The sequence below is a fragment of the Salmo salar genome, chromosome ssa13 (assembly GCF_905237065.1).
Source record: "Salmo salar chromosome ssa13, Ssal_v3.1, whole genome shotgun sequence".
Taxonomy (NCBI): domain Eukaryota; kingdom Metazoa; phylum Chordata; class Actinopteri; order Salmoniformes; family Salmonidae; genus Salmo; species Salmo salar.
In genome coordinates, this window is record NC_059454.1 from 104,333,497 (window position 1) to 104,354,932 (window position 21,436).

General features: G+C 42.8%; 1 protein-coding gene across 11 annotated transcripts in view; it reads left to right on the plus strand.

The window, feature by feature from the left end:
* Nucleotides 1-685: 685 nt before the first annotated feature.
* Nucleotides 686-21,436, plus strand: part of sema4d (sema domain, immunoglobulin domain (Ig), transmembrane domain (TM) and short cytoplasmic domain, (semaphorin) 4D) — a 113,107-nt gene continuing 92,356 nt past the window's right edge. For 7 of the 11 annotated variants that reach the window (XM_014138878.2, XM_014138877.2, XM_014138879.2 and 4 more), the window contains exons 1-2: nt 686-908; nt 15,244-15,354. In XM_014138878.2, coding sequence (XP_013994353.2) covers nt 15,317-15,354 — 38 coding nt within the window. In that variant the 5' untranslated portion in view covers nt 686-908; nt 15,244-15,316. Of the gene's footprint in view, nt 909-9,719; nt 10,069-15,243; nt 15,355-21,436 lie in introns of those variants that run through there. The other 4 variants (XM_014138873.2, XM_014138875.2, XM_045692579.1 and 1 more) reach the window with 4 other exon arrangements.

The following is a 21,436-nucleotide window of genomic DNA, read 5'->3' on the forward strand; positions in this document are numbered from 1 at the left end:
GGAGGGCATGGAATTTAAGTTAGACTAAGGGACGAGGGAAAAATCATAATTCATTTAGATAGGCTATTGGAATACTGGATATATTTCAACAGTACTTTGTTCACACTTCACAACCACATTTCATCAAGAGTAGAGAAGCTCCACGGCTGAAAGATGTGATTGTGTTTAGCCCAAGCCACCACTTTATGGAGTCTGGGGTTGGAACCCCCGCACTCTACCCTCTCCACCCCCTTCTTTGGACCATAAGACAAGGGATGGTTTGTCTGGCTTTACTGTGTTTTTGATTCACTGCTCCATTTGAGGAAATGTTGCATAACCTTTGACCCATAACAATGACCTTTCCAACCCCTTCAGTAGAATGTCTGTGAGTAGCTGTCCAAGGATTTCCCCCCCAAAGTTTTGGTCAAAAGTAAAGTCTAGACATTAGTGAGTCCATGCAGACGCACATTTGGAGGTTTGAGTCTGTTCTATTCTATTCTAAATTGAATGTGCTACAACATTTAAACTCCTCTGTCTGTCCTCAATTATCTTTTTTTTTAAAGGTGTTAAATAAATTACATTATCTGCTAGGCCTATGTATCATAATAACTTTCAAATAGAATATTATTCGTAACAAGCATTAAAGACTGAATAAAATGTGTAACAACTGCAGGCTTTGTGCCGCTCTCTCTCACAAGCGCATCAGTGCCCTCTGGAGACCTACCTTGCTTGTTTGCATAATGCTTTTCCCTGTCCCACCCCCCACTCTATCTCGACTGATATCACTGCTGAGAAAGGATTTTTGAATTCGCAGCAGCACACACAGGTCACACCCGCCATGCTGTGAGCCACAGCGACAAACTTGACAAGCTCCGGCAACCACGGTCAACTATTTTAACGACCCAGACAAAGAGGATCTTTTTTATCAAGTAAGTCAAATATTGATTTTATGTTTAGATCAATGCACCGTTTAATTCGTGATACGGATATGTTTTACTGAGCATTTGTTGAAACTTTATCTGCTGCGGGTTGTTGCATGGCTGTCTATCTGGTATCTGAGTTTGCCTTGCGGTCATGCATGCTGCTCACTCAGTGAGTAGGGTTGGAGCAATGTCTATATTTGAGGGGTTGGAGCTTTTAGTTCGCCTTACACTTGTTACAACAGGTTGTTTATTTTGTAACGAATTTACTACAGCTTTACTATGTTTATTTTGAAGTTTGCGATCTAGTTACATTAATAAATGCTTCTGAAAGATCGATTTTCCTGTAACAAAAAAAAGTGCACTGTTGTTGACTTGCCTTTATCAGACTAAAATCGTGGGTAGGTTGTCATCACCATCTAAATAATTTCAAAGGAAGGCTTGTAAAATGTATTTCATGCTTTTTAATAACTTTTGCAAATACACGTTTGTTACAATGTAGCCACAACAGCGTCTCACCTCATATATTACACATGTGGCGTAAAATTGTTTCAGTTAGAGAATTTTTATTATTATTATTTAGTCAAGAGGCTTTTTTAAAGATTAAAATCTCCATGTTTAATGAGTTCTCAGGGTCATTCCGGGGTTGCTAGAGATGCACGCATAAATGAAGGGCGCTCATTCATTTGAACAACACAATATTTGTATTGAAATGGGAGAGAAGGAACGACTATCCACGTAACAGTTTGAGATTACAGTGGTTGAATTGAATGATTTTATATAAATAGATGTACTAGGTGACTGGGGGGGGGCTGTGTTGAAGCTACCGTGCCTCCATCTTGGCACCTATCACCATTGTAAAGCATTTTGGAAGCTATAGAAGTGCATTTATTAATGTCTACATTCGTTTTTGCCATGTTTATTCTATTAAAGACTCATTAATGCATACGTTTGAATTATATGTGAAATAAACACACAAATTAAAATGTTCCTTTTAAAGTATACAAAAAAATAACCTTTTTTTTTGTCCTTGACATTTAATTGAAATACTGTAAAATTCCATTAATTCCTATGGAGGACTGCTCCGGTGGAGGGCCAACCGGTGGCTTCAAAGCCTCACAATGGCCAATACATAGCACCAGCAATCCAGGGTTTATGTACATAATTGTTTGAACTAGCCTGGAGACCCGACGTCGAATTGCATTGGATTCAATGCCTGGCATAAATTAGCGGTTGGATCACAAACGTTTCCTCTCACGACCTCTACAAGCCAGAATGTTGAATACAATAATATTTTAACTTACTTTACAGCAGGTAGTGAGTTCAGATTTCTATCACTTGAAGCATGCGCAGAACCATGTAAACGCGTGCACGAACTCGGCAAGTATGCCTGCGTCTCATGTAGGTGTTTTCATGTTGGTCATGCTTCAGGCGACAGAGATCTGAACGCACTACCAGTAAAAGCGAGCGGTGCTCCAGGGACTCACTGGCAGGAATAAGGCAACTTCCAGAGGATATATGAGATGGATGTGTATCTTTACAGAGAATGTGTGAATTAATATACTGTCCATAATAAACAGCATGCGAATGAATGAGTACTAGCACAAGAGAAATAATAATGTTGACTGTATAAGAAAATAGTGACATAATTCAAGGACTGTATAACACATAGCATCAGCTACTATCACTCTTGTCCACTTGGAGAGAGACGGAGGAGGCTCTGACCTGAGGAGGCTCTGACCTGAGGAGGCTCTGACCTGAGGAGGCTCTGACCTGAGGAGGCTCTTGACCTGAGGAGGCTCTGACCTGAGGAGGCTCTTGACCTGAGGAGGCTCTTGACCTGAGCAGGCAGAAGGACTGTCAGGTGTCCTGCCCCTAGAAACCTTGACGTAATTCTACTTTCCTGTTGTCTTACATCCTTACCTGCAAAAGGACCAACCACATTGACAACCAGTAAAGTTAAAATGTAATTTTATTGAACATTCTGGTTTGTAGAGGTTGTGATCCAAACACTTATTAATGTCCGGCGTAGAATTCAATGAATTTCATTGTCAGGTTTCTAGGCTAGGGTCAAACCAAAGAGCATACGCGTTGGAATACTCTCAACCGAGAACACGGCGTTACCTGTATATCATGCTGCTGAGACACACGCATCAATCATAGTTCTCATAATGATAGTCATTTTTATTACTGGGAAGGCTTGATCTTTTACCTCTTTCAGCAGATCTCCTGGGTGATATGGAGTGAAGTAGTACAGAGAAACTTATCCAGTTCAGGCATATCAATGCAAAGCCATTAAAATGAATGTCCTCTATAGCAGTAGTTCCCAACCTTTTTTTTTGCTGACTGTACCACCAACTGAATTTTGCTCTGCCCGTAGTACCCCTGAAGTACCCCCTGTGGATAGATCAAGTACCCCCAGAGGTGCTAGTACCCCTGGTTGCTTGTCCAGGAGCCTGCTAGCAAATATAGGAAAATGTGGAAGTTAAATGTTTGTAATTTAGCAGACACTCTTATCCAGAGTGACTTACAAGAGCAATTAGGGTTAAGTGTCTTGCTCAAGGGCGCATCGACAGGTTTTTTTTTTCTTTCTCACCTAGTCAGCTCGGGGATTGAAACCAGCAACCCTTTGTTTACTGGCACAACGCTCTTAACCACTAGGCTACCTGCCACCCAGTTGACTGTGTTGCTCTTCGCTTCTAGTCAAATGTGAAGCCTGTGGAGATATTGATAGTAGATAACATTGGACACTCTGCCAACAACAGATAGTCATACAGAATGTTAGGCCTGTATGACATCCAGAAGGTAACCTACCTTGTGGATGAGCTATCAAGTGTGAGAAATGCATCTTTGCATTGAGGACAGATAGGCAGCTAAATGCTTTCGTTGTATGAACACATCTGTTCACGTACCTAATTAATTTAATGTTTCACTAAGTTATTATTTTATACATCAAAGGTTCATTACTCTGAACATTGATTTATAATGCTTGAAGACCCACTGACGGAATACTATGCTCTGCCTGTCTGATTGGACCCCCCCCGAGGCCTCAATATAGTAATTATTCTGCCTCATCAAATTAGATTCCAGTCCTGTGTTGGGTCATGTGAGGCATGGCAGCCACCCGGACCTTGTCAATATAATGGTGGACTCGCACTTCACTCTGGTTGTCCCTCTGGCCCTGTACCTCTGGCTCTTTGTTAGAGCAGGACCGGAAATTGCTGTGAACATTTACCAGCCAGCAGACAATCATAAAACAGTGTGAGGTGGTAGTATTCATGTTCATTAAAGCTGTGTGTGTGTGTGTATATAGCAGTTCATAAACAGTGGAGGTACAGTACCAGTCAAAAGTTTGGACACACCTACTCATTCAAGGGTTTTTCTTTTTTACTATTTTCTACATTGTAGAATAATAGTGAAGACAACAAAACTATGAAATAACACATGGAATCATGTAGTAACCAAAACGGTGTTAAACAAATCGAAATATATTTTATATTTGAGGTTCTTCAAAGTAGCCACCCTTTGCCTTGATGATAGCTTTGTACACTCTTGGTATTCTCTCAACCAGATTGAGGTAGCCACCTGGAATGCATTTCAATTAACCGTTGTCTTGTTATTTTGTGGAATTTCTTTCCTTAATGCGTTTGAGCCAATCAGTTGTGTTGTGTCAAGGTAGAGGTGGTATACAGAAGAGGGCCAAATTTGGTAAAAGACCAAGTCCATATTATGGCAAGAACAGCTCAAATAAGCAAAGAAAAATGACAGTCCATTTACTTTAAGACGTGAAGGTCGGTCAATGCGGAAAATTAAGAACTTAAAAAAAAAAGTTTAAGTGCAGTCGCAAAAACCATCAAACGCTATGCTGAAACTGGCTCTCACGAGGACCGCCACAGCAAAGGAAGACCCAGAGTTACCTCTGCTGCAGAGGATAAGTTCATTAGAGTTACCAGCCTCAGAAATTGCAGTCCAAATAAATGCTTCAGTGTTCAAGTAACGGACACATCTCCACATCAACTGTTCAGAGGAGACTGCGTGACGCAGGCCTTCATGGTCGAATTGCTGCAAAGAAACCACTACTGAAGAACACCAATAAGAAGAAGAAGAGATTGGCTTTGGCTAAGAAACACGAGCAACGGACATTAGACTGGTGGAAATCTGTCCATTGGTCTGATGAGTCCAAATTGGAGATTTTTGGTTCTAACCTCTGTCTGTGAGATGCAGAGTAGGTCTCTGCTTGTGTGGTTCCCACCGTGAAGCATGGAGGAGGAGGTGTGTTGATGCATTGCTGTTGACACTGCCAGTGATTTAGAACTCAAGGCACACTTAACCAGCATGGCTACCACAGCATTCTGCAGCGATACGCAGTCCCACTGTGCGCAAACCAGATGGGATGATCATTTGCTTTTCAACAGGACAATAACCCAACACACCTCCAGGCTGTGTAAGGGCTATTTGATCAAGAAGAAGAGTGATGAAGTGCTGCATCAGATGACCTGGCCTCCACAATCACCCAACCTCAACCCAATTGACCGCAGAGTGAAGGAAAAGCAGCCAACAAGTGCTCAGCATTTGTGGGAACTGGAAAGACTGTTGGAAAAGCATTCCTCATGAAGCTGGTTGAGAGTGCCAGGAGTGTGCTAAGCTGTCATCAAGGCAAAGGCTAGCTACTTTGAAGAATCTCAAATATAAAATATATTTTGATTTTAACACTTAAAAATACTACATGATTCCACGTGTTATTTCAGAGTTGTGATGTCTTCACTATTCTACAATATAGTAAAAATAACACTCTTGAATGAGTAGGTGTCAACTTTTGACTGGTACTGTACATGAAACCAACATCTTATGAGCCAAGTCTAAGGCATTGGAAAACAGACTAATCAGCTGGTTATGGACATTATATGATGACAACTTTTGGTAACTTTGGTTTGAATGGGGAACTGTCTAGTCAAACATGTTGAATATCGATGATGACTTATGATTCTCAGCACACCCGGTGAACCCAACTAGACAATGTAGGAAGGACCCTGTCTGTCAACAGACAGACTAGTGACAGAAGGGCTGTGTTGACTCCTGCCGACTTGTGTGTGCCAAGTGCTTTCAGAGCTCATCAATAGCGCGTCAGGTACTCCAGGGAAGAGAAGAGCCTCTTGTCGGACTCTGTGCCTCCATCAGAATACAGTGCTGCCATTTTAAAGAAGTTCACCTGATGTGAATCAAATCTCTTTTTTTTCCCACTTGGTTTTGAGAAATTTATCCCACCACCAGGAGACTTCCTCATTGCTTGTTCTGCAGTATGGCGGCCACAGATGAACAAAGGCTCCAAAACAGACATGTCATTTTAGAAACATCTGATCTCTCCGTATAGTGGTTCAGGTCTTTTAGATGTTGTACATACGATATTGTGTAATTCCGAACTTTATCCGCAACATTATATGTGTGTGAACTTCAGCTTTAATCCTCTCAGCAGGAGAAGAGGCCGATGTCGCTTTAACATTGAAATGCATGCTGGTAAATTATCTAGACTCGAGGCTACTTCAAAGCAACACGCACGTAGTCATCATGACTCTTAAATGATGGATCAATAAACGGATTTAGGCTATGTCATTGGTAATTCACTGTAGTGAAGAAGTCATGCAAGAACATTGATGCATAAATGTTGCTTTGGTATTTTGTTTCACTTCTTGAATTCCAATATCAAGTTGCTTTCCTACGGTCTTGTTATTTCAGAGTAAAGGTCAGGAAAGGTTATGGGACTTCATTGCAGTAGATTGTTTTGGTTTATTCAGTGACTCCTTAATTCAAACATGCTAATGATGTTTTGAACGCTTGCAATCCTTTCATTGACTAAACATCTGTGTGACTACTGTGTTGTCTTGACGTTGAGGTTCATGTTGTTAACGACATCATTGGAAGCACAGGACTCGCAAACGAGTTGAGATCGAATTACATAGAATATTCTTGCTTGTGACACAACCTATTGAAGCACGCAACCCAGACTTCAGAGACTTTTCACCGGTAATTGATTTATGGCTAGTTGGAATAAGACTGAAATGGAATGCTCTATATCACTCAAAAGCATCTTTGTTCCAACTAGACTTATGTGAAAAAATGGCGTTTGTTTTGCTTGTCATGAGTTATGTACTCCTTGTCTGTGAGACCAGACTATTTGTCAGAACTTATGAGTGCTCAAATTGCCTCTGACAGAGGGCTTGTGCAGGGTTGCATGGATATGCCGTTAGCACACCGAGGGTTTTCTATGTCACTGCTACCAGTGAGGCAAACCCCAATTATTGTAGAGGACAGGGTCATGTTTATTAGGGTACACAACTGAAATCACTTTTAAACATTTTGCAATGGAAAACAGAAACAAGGGTCTTATTGGACAAGTTCAGGTTTTTAAGTCTTTTCTTCCGCTTGGTACCTAACACGGCCAAGTTGGATCACAGGTTTGTGTTTCGCAAGCTTTCCTGCTGCAGTAAGTCGACCTGCATCAGGTCATTTAATGGACTGGGTCTGCTGGGTTTGGGGACCACAATATGCACAGTTTCATATCAGTTTGAATTCCAGGCTAGACTGGCAATTGCCAGAGCAGTTGTGAGCTGCCTTCTACCCCCAGCTGTGGAGGCCACTGTAAACGGTGCTATGAAGTCATCATACACATCCCATTGTTCTGTTGTACCTATTTACATATGCATTACCTCTGTTCCCCCGGCACTCAAGGACCTGAGCAACATGAGGACTTACTATAGTTGTTTTTAGGGAATATGTTGCATTCCAACAGGATTGTGATGGAAGACGCAGAACTACCCCCGCCACACCCACACACCAACATCCCCAGGCTTGAATAATTTCCTATTGGCACAAACATGAGGAGCATCTGCTCCTTGCAACAGACACAATTAAATTGTTGTCGGAGCCTCGGGGAATAGTGTGTTGCATTGCATTCCAGAATCCTTCAATATTCCATTTTAATGTTTGTCTTGCTATTTAGCAGAAATATGATTTCATATCAAATGATAAGAAGCTACATATTGAAGATTGATCTAGCGTTTCCTGCACAGCTGCTTTCTTCACCAAAAAAACCCAACAAGATACTGCACGTTTCTTTATTTCTATTGGCATGGAGCTCATATTGACACTATGTATGTACGACTACTTTTATTTGAGAAGTTGCTCTATTCAGTTGCTACTATAAGAACTGCCAACTTACATGGAGTTGCGGCAGATCTCATTTCAGCACCACGACTCCCAATTTGTCTTTTTCTTTTTTATTATTATTTAAAAAACAATTCTCCTCTAGGCTCAAATTCAGTTGTCAATTGATATGTCTTAGCGACTTTTAGAAAATCAAAAATATTGCTATGAAATCACCTCAGTGACTTCCATGCATGTGACATGAATTGTCCAGGATCAATGAAGCATCAAAACCACATTATGGTGCTTTAGGCGTTGTGCTCATGTCAGATTGATTGAAGCGGCGGGGACAGCAAGAGATTATTAGTCTACATTGAGCCTATAGGTATAAGCCAAGGAGGATCAAACTGAAACGCTGTGAATACCGTTGAGTTAACGTGAGGTAGCCTATATCCAGTGTAAAACCGCTTGATGCAAAAGAAACCCAACTGTCGTGTTATACTGTATGGCTGTTATCGCAACATTCAGTCTTACAAATGCCTTCAGTCAGTGTAACAATGGTTTCCATTTCCAAGAGTATTTATGGTTGTCCTGGCAACTCCTGGCCCCCTTCCCGAAGGAAAACAGAACTCCGAAATTGAAAAGTCTCCAAGATGCAACAGCTGAAGCCAAGAGGATGGATGTCACTGAGGGGAGAAACAGAAAGCTCAGTGAAGCACAGTGCTATTGACAGTGTTTTGAAAAGTTTCCAGTGTGGCTGAAAGAAAGGGAGTTTTCTACGTACAGTACATTCCGTCACTGGGATGTCCACCGCTCTTTTGCAGCTGACGTCCACACCATTGTCGTACAACTTGTCAATCTTTAACCTATAACACGTGTTCTACTCATGTGGGTGGACACTAACCACTGAAATGATGGTCCGATATAACCCGCTCCTGTTTCTCTCACTGTAGCAGCACCAGAGCACCTTGGGTAACAATAGGATTTACTGCTGAAAGAGGGCAGCTGGAATACTGATCCCTATTCACCCTGCCTGCTAAGGATCGCAGAACGACCCTTTTAAACAATAGACACTCAGAGAAACCCCTCTTCCCCCTCCTCCTCCTGGAATTGTGTGCATTCCAGAGGCGAGAGAGATTTCAGCGCTATCGCTCCACAACGTGCACCGCTTGACTGCCTTGACAGAGAGAAGGCAGGCAGGCAAGTCCACTAGATACTCCTATTGTTTGAGTAGGGCTGCCAAAGAGGCAAGGCTGCTCTGCTCTCCGTGTGTTGGATGAGTGGGCTTTTCCCTCCTTTTCTTATTTCTGTCGCATTTTTGGACAGACGGTTGAATCATTTATTGTTGCTGGAGAGAAGGAAGGAGCGGTATGGCTGGAAAGAGGAGGAGGTGACTGCTGCCTCTGGAAAGAGGAGGAGGTGACTGCTGCCTCTGGAAAGAGGAGGAGGTGACTGCTGCCTCTGGAAAGAGGAGGAGGTGACTGCTGCCTCTGGAAAGAGGAGGAGGTGACTGCTGCCTCTGGAAAGAGGAGGAGGTGACTGCTGCCTCTGGAAAGAGGAGGAGGTGACTGCTGCCTCTGGAAAGAGGAGGAGGTGACTGCTGCCTCTGGAAAGAGGAGGAGGTGACTGCTGCCTCTGGAAAGAGGAGGAGGTGACTGCTGCCTCTGGAAAGAGGAGGAGGTGACTGCTGCCTCTGGAAAGAGGAGGAGGTGACTGCTGCCTCTGGTGGATGCTTGTATTTTTTTCTTCTCTTTGTCATGGTCAGCAGTGTTGTCACTGGTCATGCTAACATCTTGGTAGGGGGTTGTGAAGAGTGGAGCCACCAACTGCTACTCTCCCCAGCTGGAGGAGCTTCTGACTGGGCTACAGAGCTTGGTAAGAGTCCGTTATCATAAATACTACCAGGACTTGCATGGGACAACAGACACTGGACGGAAGCAGCATAAATGTGACCAATAACTCTTTATTGTTGAGAACATGTCATGATCAGTTTGTCTTTGGAAGTCGACTACTACGCTCCACATTCGAAGTAAGCTTATGCATATGGTTTTAGTGTTTTTACATATTTTCTCTGTCTGGATGTTGAATTATTCAGTGTTTTTGTTTCTAGTGAAATCTCCTGGTGCCTGCATGTGATTTTAAAACTGTTTAGCACCACCGTACTATCGGTGGTGAGGTATTCCACTTGATTCTTATACTCTTTAGTTACAATAATATTTATGCCTTTTTAAATGAGCTTATTGACTGTTTATTTACCGGTAGTTAGATCTGCAAGGGGTACATTTGTACAGGCTCTAAAAAGAAATGGCCTTTCTAATGTCCTTCCTCTACCAGGCTATACAGATGGGATTTATTTGCTAAAGTGACCTATTCCTTTTTGAGGTTTTGTTACAGCAGGACATGGAAAAAGTTGTGAAGCTACTCGCTGTGTGTCATTATTTTACCCTGACAAGGAAGCTGGTATTTTTGGTCTCTCCCTGTAGAGATGCTTGTTTTCCACCTCATTATTGGGTATGGGGGATACTGTTTTCGTTTGCAGCAGCCAGCCCAGTCAGTGTTGCCTTGCTTCACAAGATCAAAGCCAGTTAACGTCTTTTCAAGTGCTATCGCTGCACTTCAAAGACTCTGGGCTCGTGCCTCGGAGCTCTCAATTCCCCGAAATAGCAGTGGTAGCACAGAACAGATAGCCATGCAGCCTTTTGTCATTCATGTGCCATCTTTAAACATCACAAGGATCAAGTGATGTGTGATTTGACACCACCTCATTATTTTCCATTTAATCCTACATGTACAGAGTGGAAAATGCAAATAGAAATTGTTGACATCTTTTTTTGTGTGGATGTCTGTTTATCAGAGATGTAGGTTGGGTCCCCCCTTTTGTTCATAAAAAAAAAAATTATATATATGATGCTCTTTTTGAATTCCTGCTGTGGTAGTGAAATTCACATTTCTTGATGAGCCTCCATGAATTCTATTGGACAGATCTTTATAAAATAGAACATTTTCAATCACCTAGATGATGGTTGAACTAAGGTAAAGGAAAACAACAGAATTGACTTCGAAGTCTGCACTTTCCTTGGAAGCTCTTTGATACCTGAAACTAATTTACGCATTCATCTATGCAGATATCAAGATATATTCTTAAAATTCCACAGTCCTACCCTTTTAACAGTTGCTTTTCCCCCTTGGACATACTTTAATGGAATTTCCTCTCCGCAAGGCAAACTGCAACGCTTGCCATTTTTCCATTAGCGTCTGCAGCACTGAGCACTTTGACAATTGGTTCATGAACAACTGCATTGTGGAAAACCCTCTGCTATCTCTGCATATTTCAAACTTTTCCATTATTGGCTGTAGGAAATTGACTAGAGAAAATAGTGGTTATCGCCCCACACGTTCTGGGGTAGTCTAATCTGCCGGCCCAAGAGACCCGTACAAATGTTGGCAGGCACAGGTCAATGTTTCTTTTCTTACATTTTTTCTTTACAGAAGAATTGAATGCTCAATTGCTTATGGGTAGGGGCTGGGGTGGACCTAAAGACAAAAAGGAGACCTGTATATTGTAGAGAAGATTTGAGCTTTACTGAGTTATAGACATAGAGGTAGGACCAGGAGCATAGACCTAATTGAAGAATGTCAGCCATTCTGCTGCCTTATGTTATTGTAAAGAGAGGGCCTGTCTTGACGGGGAGGAGCACCGAGGGGACTGGGGCCAGACTACTTGCCCTAAGACATGGCTGTTAATTTGGAACGCCATAGGAATCTAATCTCAAGCCATGTCCCAGGGCAGGCAGACTGCATCAGACATCCTAACCTCACTAACAAGGTGGACGGAGGCAGACAGGAACACTAGACGACAGCCAGGCAACCCAGCCAGGATGGTTTCCCCCCCAGAGAACCAGTCATTGTCTCCAGGTTCCACAGCTAGAGGCTGTCTGGGTCTGTATTTATCAAGCCTCTGAGTAGGATCTGTTTTGCTTTTTATACTGGGCATACACAACCTCTAAAATCGTAACAACTTGGACGTGCCCACATATTTCCCTAATAAATGTTTTCTTGTCCCAGATCTTCTGTTCATCCTCAACCCCAGGATGTGGGTGCTCACATTACATGATGATTTCCTAGTTGATCCTGCCCTGTGTTTCTCAGAGGCACAAAATATGGCGTGGACAATATGGATTTACATTGCTTTGACTTTTTCCACATTTTGTTATGTTACAGCCTTATTGTAAAATGGATTAAATAGTCCTCCTCAATCTACACACACTACCCCATAATGACAAAGCAAAAACAGGTTTTTTCGAAATTTTTGCATCTTTTGGCAGCGACTACAGCCTCGCGTTTTCTTGGGTATGACGCTACAAACTTGGCACACCTGTATTTGGGGAGTTTCTCGCATTCTTCTCTGCAGATCCTCTCAAGCTCTGTCGGGTTGGATGGGGAGCGTCGCTGCACAGCTATTTTTCAGGTCTCTCCAGAGATGTCCATCGGGTTCGGGCTCTGGCTGGGCCTCAAGGACTTTCAGAGACTTTCTCCCCCCATTGCTCAGTTTGGCCGGATCTAGGAAGAATCTTGGTGGTTCCAAACTTCTTCCATTTCAGAATGATGGAGGCCACTGTTTTTGGGGACCTTCCATGCTGCAGAAATTGTTTGGTACCCTTCCCCCAGATCTGTGCCTCAACACAATCCTGTTTCGGGGCTCTACGGACAATTTCTTTGACCTCATGGCTTGGTTTTTCCTCTGACAACTGTGGGACCTTATATAGACGTATGTGTGCCTTTCCAAATAATGTCCAATCAATTGAATTTACCACAGGTGGACTCCAATCAAGTTGTAGAAACATCTCAAGGAGGAGCAATGAAAAAATAAATTTCAAGTCTCATAGCAAAGGGTCTGAATACTTAAGTAAATGAGTTATTTCTGTTTTTTAAAACCTGTTTTCACTTAATCAGTATTGTTTATATATATATATATATATATATATATATATATAATATATATATATATAATTATATATATTTTTTGGAATCAGGCTTCAACGTAACAAAGTTGAAAAAGTCAAGGTCTGAAAACTTTCCGAATGCACTGTATTGTTCTACAGTAGGACTTGGAGGTGAGAACTTTTAATATTGAAAAGGAAGCAGCGTTCTCCCCACAGCACAATCAATCTCATTAATTATGACTAAACCCGCCTATTTCTACATTTTATCTTATTAAAATCAGTTTTTAAAACTTATCTTAACCACACTGCTAACCTTATGCCTAATCTTAAATGAAGACAACAAAAAATGAATGTTTACGATATATAGTCAATGTTGACATAGTGGCTGTGGTAACTAGTGACAACCTATGTGTTGTTGATTTCCTCTTGGTCATTGTTTTGATCTCACATGCTGAGCGCTCATTGGCTACTGGCAGTAGGCCGTGTCCAATTTAAGTCGTAGCTCTGCTCCTACTACAAGATGCAAAACCAAAAACGTCTGACATGTTAGAAAATGCTCAGGACATCTGACGGGGGTCTGTAGGAAACAGCCATCATCGGGGTGTCCTTAACCCACTAAAAATACCCCAGTCCCGACATACTGATCCTAGCCTAAGTTCATAGGATTTCACCCCGATTGTGAAAATTTAGTCTGGTGACGGCAAAAACGACGACGCATTTTTGTGGTGAAATCGTGTACTGCCCGGCATTAAGTCATAATGAATCAGATTTGTTATGGACCAGGTAGGACCTGATCCTAGATCAGCTCTGGTCTGGCAGCTCCAACGGTACACTTTATTGCTTGGAGCATCTCTGTTATGGTATCCACACCAGCAGTCCTAAACCATTATGGCTTTTTAACATTGCTTTTGATTAGGTGGTGAAGTATATCTTGACCTACATGTTGTGTGTGATCATTCAGTAATGTCAGACCAGTGTAATTGTCAAAAGGCCTATTGTAAGTCTGTCTACTTGCTGAAAATGGCAGTAGCCAGGCCCAGTTTTTTAGGCTAAAAGAGCGAAAACCCATCTAGCTGATTATCTACCTATCCCTCTTCAGGATAGGTGTTGGATATTTTTTAGCGTATGTGTTGACATGCGGATGGGCCTAATCTATTTAGCTAGTGTGTTACTATTTTAATCTTTTTATGGAAAGATAAGCTGATAGACTTATGGCTGATTCTGCTGATGCATTACTGTACACTGAGGACACAGCTTAGAGCTCTAAGGTTAAGCGCGTGGCAAATAAAACATTCCAAATTAAAATGTTGTCACCAACATCCTAATGAAAATCCAAAATTGAGCAGGTTTTCATTTCTTTTTAATATCAGAGCTCTATTGCAGGATAAACTCTACAGGATTAGAGAATGTGCTCTGCATAATGATTTATGCCTTTTTTTTTTTTTACACCGATTTTATGATACAACTGCAGTAGTAAATAATGTTAACACATTTTACATCACTATACTATAGGTGTCTTTTTTTATTTAGAAAAACACTTCTACAATGGCGTCATTGGCATGCATAAAGAAATGCTTTGTGTACTGTAGTCAAGTGCCTTTCGGAACCCTTGTGTACATATTGCGCCACGTGATGACTGTTAACATTGATGCAACCATAGCAAACACATGTACACTGGATGGTGTAATGCATTTTCATCAGGTAATGACATTTTGTTGTGGTGAAATTTGATTTAACGAAACGTTTCGGCAATTTATGCCCCGAAGAATATCCTAGACCACTCTTTCCAGCCGTCTGGTTGCCTGGTGGATTTCTCAGTGCTAGAATCACAATTTATGCTTGGCGGCTTCAGCTGCGCTGGTAGCCATGGCAACTGTATCCCCCACAAGTTGAAGACCAATCCTTGCCTTTGCTAATTGTGAGCAAGTCGGGCTTGTCTGCAAGTTATCCTCAGCCTGTTCAAATGTCTTTTGTGCTGAAACACAGGGTGTTGTAATAAGTGTTCCAGAGAAGCTTAGTGTCCATATTACAAGCAAGGGAAATACCTACCGGGCCATTTTTAAAGGGCATTTTTAGGTTTTCTAGTCAAGTATATGCATGGTTTTTTTTCTTCATGAAAAGATAGGGTGTTGTGAGTTCCATGTCAGCAAGTAGCATTTTATAAATGCTATAATGACACATGTAAAGCTGTTGATGTTTCATATGAACTCATTGTTCCTCTTCCTATCCTCCTCCTCTTTACCTCTTCTCTCCCTTCACAGATCTGTGATGTAAACCATCTCATCCTTCACTCCCCTGTTTCAAGCTACTGTGCAGGACAGAAAAGGCCGTTTCATGAATCAATATTCGCTAGTTGAAGCCATGACAGACAAGTAAGTTCTTGTTCCCATTGTCTGCATGAAGGTTCTAGAAAGCGTCCACTGTCTTCTCTCGTGCCTGTTTTGTTGGATGAAGTAAGAGGATGTCACCATCATGTTAGTGTGCCTTTTTATTACGCTTTCCCCGCCCATGCAATGCTTTGCATGCCAAGAGGCAGGAAGAGTGGGCTAGTGTAAGGTTAGTGCTACGTCACATGTGGTGGAGGTTATACCAGGCTGGGTTAGTGCTAGTGATGTAGCACTAACCCAGCCTGGTATAACCTCCACCACATGTGATGTAGCACTAACCCAGCCTGGTATAACCTCCACCCCATGTGACGTAGCACTAACCCAGCCTGGTATAACCTCCACCACATGTGATGTAGCACTAACCCAGCCTGGTATAACCTCCACCCCATGTGACGTAGCACTAACCCAGCCTGGTATAACCTCCACCACGTGATGTAGCACTAACCCAGCCTGGTATAACCTCCACCCCATGTGATGTAGCACTAACCCAGCCTGGTAAAACCTTTCTGTTTTCTCCCAGAAGACGTATGTGATTCTCATGGGGCCTCATTTGCATCCTCTTCATTTGTTATGTTCACTGTTGCTGCTGGCTCGCTTGTTGCTGCTGACTCGCTTGTTGCTTCTGGCTCGGTTGTTGCTGCTGACTCGCTTGTTGCTGCTGGCTCGCTTGTTGCTGCTGGCTCGCCTGTTATTTTCCATTGGAACGCTGGAGTTCCTCTGTAGCCTATATAATACTCTTATGTTGAGACGGAGGCAATAAAATGCTAGCTTGTCACGTTTCTGGCTAATAAAATGCTAGCTGGTCACGTTTCTGGCAAATAAAATGCTAGCTTGTCACGTTTCTGGCTAATAAAATGCTAGCTTGTCACGTTTCTGGCTTGTAATTGTCACTTGGGCGTCTAACACTAATTGTTCCCTCTAGAGTTTTAACCAACTACCCTGTTGCAAACATCTGCCTCATACCTAATCATACTGTAGTTATATTGCACAATTTTGATACCATGTCATCTTAGTCTAACATTTTGAGACATCTCTCTTGTTAGGGATATACTGTATGTATCCCTACAGTATGTGGGTGTTGACAGGAGAGCTGGGCTATATGGACGAATCAAAGTTCATTGGCCGCGTACACAGTTTTGCAGATGTTTTGTTAAAAAACGTGATATCCAATTGGGAGTTAGTCTTGTCCCATCGCTGCAACTCCCGTACGGATTCAGGAGAGGCGAAGGCTGAGAGCCATGCGTCCTCTGAAACACGACCACGCCAAGCCGTACTGTTTCTTGACACACTGCTCGCTTAACCCGGAAGCCAGCCACACCAATGTGTCAGAGGAAACACTGTACAGCTGGCGACCGAAGTCAGCATGCATGCGCCCGGCCGCCACACGGAGTCGCTAGAGCGCGATGGGACAAGGACCTCCCAGCCGGCCAAACCCTCCACTAACCCGGACGACGCTGGGCCAATTGTGCGCCGCCTCATGGGTCTCCTGGTCGCGGCCGGCTGCGACACAGCCCGGGATCGAACCGCATCTGTAGTGACGCCTCTAGCACTGCGATGCAGTGCCTTAGACCGCTGCGCCACTCGGGAGGCCCAGTTTTGCGGATGTCATCGCAGGTGAAGCTCCAGAAGGGCAGCAATATCTAGCAACACAATGACGACAACAACAACACACACATCATCCGATGGTCTTAATTATTTGATTAACTTATCAGAACGAGCAGTGTCATAGTCTGGAATATAAATATATACAGTACCAGTCAAAAGTTTGGACACACCTACTCATTCAAGTATTTTTACTATTTTCTACATTGTGAGGACATCAAAACTATGAAATAACACATGGAATCATGTAGTAACCAAAAAAAGTGTTAAACAAATGTAAAATATATTTGAGATTCTTTAAAGTAGCTACCATTTGCCTTGATGACAGCTTTGCACACTCTTGGCATTCTCTCAACAAGCTTCACTTGGAATGCTTTTCCAACAGTCTTGAGGGAGTTCCCACATGTGCTGAGCACTTGTTGGCTGCTTTTCCTTCACTCAGCGGTCCAACTCATCCCAAACCATCAATTAGGTTGAGGTCAGGTGATTGTGGAGGCCATCTGATGCAGCACTCCATCACGGTCAAATAGACCTTACACAGCCTGGAGGTGTGTTGGGTCATTGTCCTGTTGAAAAACAAATGATAGTCCCACTAAGCGCAAACCAGATGGGATGGCGTATTGCTGCAGAATGCGGTGGTAGCCATGCTGGTTAAGTGTGCCTTGAATTCTAAATAAATCACTGACAGTGTCACCAGCAAAGAACCCCCAAACCATCACACCACCTCCTCCATACTTCACGGTGGGAACAACACATGCAGAGATCATCCGTTCACCTACTGTGCGTCTCACGAAGACACGACGGTTGGAACCAAAAATCTCAAATTTGGACTCATCAGACCAAAAGACCGATTTCCACTGGTCTAATGTCCATTGCTCGTGTTTCTTGGCCCAAGCAAGTCTCTTCTTACTGGTGTCCTTCAGTAGTGGTTTCTTTGCAGCAGTTTGACCGTGAAGGCCTGCTTCATGCGGTCTCCTCTGAACAGGTGATGTTGAAATGTGTCTGTTACTTGAACACTGAAGCATTTATTTGGGCTGCAATTTCTGAGGCTGGTAACTCTAATGAACTTATCCTCTGCAGCAGAGGTAACTCTGGGTCTCCCTTTCCTGTGGCGGTTCTCATGAGAGCCAGTTTCATCATAGAGCTTGATGGTTTTTGTGACGGCACTTGAAGAAACTTTCAAAGTTCTTTAAATTTTCCGCATTGACTGACCTTCATGTCTTAAAGTAATGATGGGCTGTCATTTCTCTTTGCTTATTTGAGCTGTTCTTGCCATAATATGGACTTGGTCTTTGACCAAGTAGGGCTATCTTCTGTATACCAACCCTACCTTGTTACAACACAACTGATTGGCTCAAACGCATTAAGGAAAGAAATTCCACAAATGAACAAGGCACACCTGTTGATTGATATGCATTCCAGGTGACTACCTCATGAAGCTGGTTGAGAGAATGCCAAGAGTGTGCAAAGCTGTCAAGGTGGCTACTTTGAAGAATCTCAAATATAAAATATATTTTGATTTGTTTAACACTTTTGGTTATTACATGACCATATGTGTTATGTCATAGTTTTGTCTTCACTATTATTCTACAATGTAGAAAATAGTAAAAATAAAGAAACCCTGGAATAAGTAGGTGTCAACTTTTGACGTGTGTGTGTGTGTGTGTGTGTGTGTGTGTATGGACAGTATGTGAATAGAAAAGGTGTGTACAGCAGTAGTTACATAGGATGAGCCATGACTAGAATACAGTATATACATATAAAGTGGGTAAAATGTTATGAAAACATTAGTGTCCAGTTTTCAATGACTATGTACATTAGGGCAGCAGTCTCTAAGGTGCAGGGTAAGATACTGGCTAGTGACTGTTTTTTTTTTTTAAGGTCATGGGAACAGGCCTGTTTCTAGGGTGGCTGAGGTCCTTGATGATCTACTTGGCCTTCCTGTGACATCGGGTGCTGTAGATGTACTGGAGGGCTGGCAGTGTGCCCCCGATGATGCGTTTAGCTGACCGCACAACCCTCTGGAGGGCCCTGCAGTTGCCGTACCAGGCGGTGATACAGTCTCGGTGTGAAGGACCATTTTTCAGGTCCTCAGTGATGTGCACACTGAGGAACTTGAAGCTTTTTAACCCCTTCCACTGCGGCCCCGTTGATGTGGATGGGGATGTGCTTTCTCTGCGGTCTCCTGTAGTCCACGATCAGCCCCTTCATTTTGTTGATGTTGAAGGAGAGGTGATTTACCTGGCACCACTCCACCAGGGCTCTCACCTCCTCCCTGTAGGCTGTCTCAGCATTGTTGGTAATCAGGCCTATCACTGTTGTCGTCAGCAAACTTGATCATTGAGTTGGAGACGTACGTGGCCACGCAGTCATGGGTGAACAAGGACTTCACCCATGACCACTTCAAAATGACAGAAGTGAGTGCTACGGGGCGATAGTAATTTAGTTCAGTTACCTATTCTTTCTTAGGTACAGGAACAATGGTGGACATCTTGAAGCAAGTGGGAACAACAGACTGGGATAGGGAGAGAATGAATACGCAACCCATTTCAAGAAGCTAGGCATCTGTCGCACATCACTACTTCGCAGGAGAGGCTTTTTAACGTATTTATTTAATGTGTTTTGGGGCAGAAATGCCTTCTGGAACTTTGCTGTGCCTTAATAACAAATGTGTATACTGTCTATAAATGCCAATAAAATGTAAAGTTCCTAGTTGGTTTAGGTACAGAAAATGTCAGGAACCTTCCTGCTAGGCATGATTAGCTGAGATAATGGATGGGCTGGATATGCCGAGAGATGCGTTTGGATTGGTCTGCCATGTAGCATGCTTCTGTCTATAACATGAGCTGTTCAGTATGTGTAGATAATTCTTGCTATCGCTGCTTTTTGAAAGATACAACGTAAGTACATCACTGGGGCCAAGCTTCCTGACATCCAGGACCTATATACAAGGCGGTGTCAGAGGAAAGTCCAAAACATGGTCAGACTCCAGTCACCCTAGTCAGACTGTTCTCTCTGCTACCGCACTGCAAGTGGTACCGGAGCGTCAAGTGTAGGTCCAAAATGCTTCTGAACAGCTTCTACCCCCAAGCCATAAGACTGCTGAACAATTAATCAAATGGCCACTGGACTATTTACATTGACACCTCCCCCTTTTTGTTTTTACACTGCTGCAACTCGCTTTTTATTATCTAGACTAACCTGTACCTTGCACATTGATTCGGTACCCCCTATATATTGCCTAGTTATTATGTAATTTTCTTGTGCCTTTTTATTATTTTTTACTTTAGTTTATTTAGTAAATATTTTCTTAACCAGCAACGCATTTCAAGAAATAGAGTTAAGGGCTTGTAAGTAAGCATTTCTCGGTAAGGTCTACACCTGTTGTATTTGGCGCATGTGAGAAATAAAATTTGATTTGAGGCCATGGAGAATTGCAGAATTGTTGATACTTCTCTCAATTCTGCCCTGAATTTATTAGGCGTTATCGACGAAGATCAGTGGGAAAAAGTTGTAATGGACTACTTTCTGCGCAGTCAGTGTGTACCGGAGTGACTTGACACAACTGGCCAAACAAGCTGCACTACATGACCAAAAGAATATGGACACCTGCTCGTCGACCAACTTATTCCAAAATCATGGGCGTTAATATGGCGTTGGTCCCCCCCCCTTGCTGTTATAATAGCATCCACTCTTCTAGGATGGCTTTTCCACTCGATGTTGGAACATTGCTGCGGGAACGTGCTTCCGTTCAGCCACAAGCGCATTAGTGAGATCAAGCACTGATGTCGAGCGACTAGGCCTGGCTCACAGTCAGCAGCGTTCCAATTCATCCCAAAGGTGTTTGATGGGGTTGAGGTCAGAGGTCTGTGCAGGCCAGTCAAGTTCTTCCACACCGATCTCGACAAACCATTTCTGTTTGGACCTTGCTATGTGCTCGGGGGAATTGTCATGCTGAAACAGGAAAGGGCCTTCCACAAACTGTTGCCACAAAATTGGAAGCACAGAATTGTCAATGTTATTGTATGCTGTAGTGTTAAGATTTCCCTTCACTGGAACTAAGGGGCATAGCCCGAACATGGAAAAACAGCCCCAGACCATTATTCTTCCTCCACCAAACTTTACCGTTGGCACTATGCACTGGGGCAGGTTGCGTTCTCCTGGCATCTGCCAAACCCAGAGTTGTCCGTCGGAATGCCATATGGTGAAATGTGATTCCGAATCCACTAATTTGAAGAGATGTCCACATACTTTTGTGTAGCTACAAATCAAACAGAAAAGACGCTGCCGTGAAGCGCTCATCCATGTGTAAGAATCTATCTACTTTTTCAGATATATATATATATATATATATATATATATATTTTTTTTTTTCATTGCAAGTTACAACGTACTGTTAACTAGCTAGCGAACATTTGCTTGCTGGCTCGCTAGCTTAACGTTACGTGTATGAAATGTGTAGTAA